The 2263-nt window shown below is 41.4% G+C and overlaps 1 protein-coding gene across 1 annotated transcript; it reads right to left on the bottom strand.

The window, feature by feature from the left end:
* Positions 1-139: 139 nt before the first annotated feature.
* Positions 140-1915, bottom strand: SARC_14570 (hypothetical protein; the record flags this gene model as incomplete). Its single annotated transcript, XM_014291296.1, has 4 exons — positions 140-270; positions 1104-1231; positions 1525-1663; positions 1804-1915. Coding segments are annotated over 4 exons (510 nt in total), but the record flags the coding sequence as incomplete, so codon positions are not given.
* Between the last annotated feature and the right edge of the window lie 348 nt (positions 1916-2263).

Consider the following 2263-nt stretch of genomic DNA (forward strand, 5'->3'; position numbering starts at 1 on the left):
CACACACACACACACACACACACACACACACACACACATATATATATAAGCAAGATCGCATTAATAACAGATACACACAGTGATAAGTCCACACCCAAGCACGCACATCGATGTATGACATACACAATACACTACCTACCTGAATATGCAGTGACTGGGCTATGGCCTGCATGAGATCGTCTTCCTCTCTCTGTCGGATCGCCTCCGCCTCTGCGGCTGAGGGGCCGGATGGGACACCACCACTCACCCCACCTATCTGCTGGGCTATAGCTGTAGATAAAACCCAAGATACGCAAGAGTTGCAGTTATACTCTATGACATATAAAACAGCAAAAGTAGTTGGGATACAACCTCAGGTGATCAGAATAGGGCTGCACCTCATTCTATGATAAGAATGTCTGAATTCGGATTTCTCTCAAAGTTTGAGTTTGAATGTTAGCACGATATACTTTGGTGAATCAATAGTGTTCTTCTTGTCACAACGCCCTCAATCAGGCAGCGGTAGGTAGCTAGTACTGACAAAAATTGAGGCTGTTCAGCGTCCTATCCAGACAGCAGACAATTACTAGAAGTGAAAAAGGCGAGTATATACTTTTATACCATATACACTGATATATATATATATATATATGTATATACCCCAAACATATCATACGTACTGATATATATATATATATATATATGTATATATATTATTCCCATTTGTACTGCTATATATATACCCTATATGCTGATAAGCATACCTTGTGTTTTGACTACTACTAACCAAGCCGAGACAATCCCCATTGTTAACCTCTAACTGGTCGTTGGGCTAAACCATTGGTGATACTAATCAGTAAACTCAGGTGTCATCATTACCCGTGTACACAGAATTATCCAGGTGTAGAAACACACTCAGAATCACTCACATACACACTCACGCGCACACATACACCACTGTGGATAGTAATATAAACTATGCATGCAGGCATAGGCATACAGAGACCTGCAAGACCACACACATACCGAAGAAAATTAAAAGATACATTAACAAATCTGAATATAGATTGATACTAGTAAATCGTGCTGAAAACACGAGTATAAAAGGCACATGTGAGCCTTACCCGCCGCATCCGCACCGCCACTTTGTAAGACCACGTGGCAACTGTCGCACGTGCGCACAGGCTTTTCGTAGCCGAACTTCGGGATCGGATCGTCATTGGACGAGCACGCATTGCAGAAGATATTCCCACTGCCGTACACGTGACATTCGGGTTTGGTTAGCAAAGCCAAATTGACTGAATTAGCTGAGAATTGGGTCAGGATTTTATTTCGAACAGGAGTGCACAGTGTTCTTGGTGCATATGATCTCACACGTTGCAATAAAATAGGCAACGAGGGTGGAGAGGGTGTTTAAATTGGCCATTTAAAGTGCATTTGTGGGACAACCCGAAGAAACCACGCACACAGAAATAGCGTTGATCCCTAAAAATAAACCAGGTTGAAACACCCCTATACCCGCACAAATAAAAGGGTTGGACCTACCAATTCCGGCAGTGGTGCTTGCGAGTAATGGGTCCGAAATAGGTGCGGCAGTTGTTGCACTGGTCACTCTCGACCCATTCAGGTGGCTGGTCGACCCGGAACATGGCCTCCGTTATTTGGCATTCGGGGAATTGGAAACCTGAGACCAAAAAATCGGGTTAGATTATGTGGAATTGAGAGCTTAAATTGGCGTAAGGTTATAGGCATGTAGTACTAAGGGATGATCCCAGAGGATAGGGACCAAGTGGCAGAGTGGTGGTGCGAAGGAGTATGAATTACATTGTAGATGTCCTGCAGAAATAGGAAAACAAGTATCGGTGGCTACCACACAGGAGGAAGGGGATCGTAGATGTAGTGCATGAGTTGATATTCTGGTTCTTAGATGCTTCATAGAGGCTGTAATCACTTGGCATATGGATTGATGGACTCTCGGAAGAACACCACGAGGTTAAAGTGTGCGGAGAGCGGGATATACATATCATTGGTTGCGAAGAAGTATTCAAAGAGACAGTGGAACATAAACTCACGCAGTCTGCAAATGCCAAATTTCAAATGCAATATATATATATATGTATATATATATTATATATATATATATAAATATATATATATATATATACATACATACATACATACATACATACATACATACATACGTACATACACACATACATCAATACATATATACATACATAAATACATACATAAATACATATATACGAGATACATACATACATAC

Source organism: Sphaeroforma arctica (genome assembly GCF_001186125.1).
Source record: "Sphaeroforma arctica JP610 unplaced genomic scaffold supercont1.4799, whole genome shotgun sequence".
In the NCBI taxonomy this organism is placed as follows: domain Eukaryota; class Ichthyosporea; order Ichthyophonida; genus Sphaeroforma; species Sphaeroforma arctica.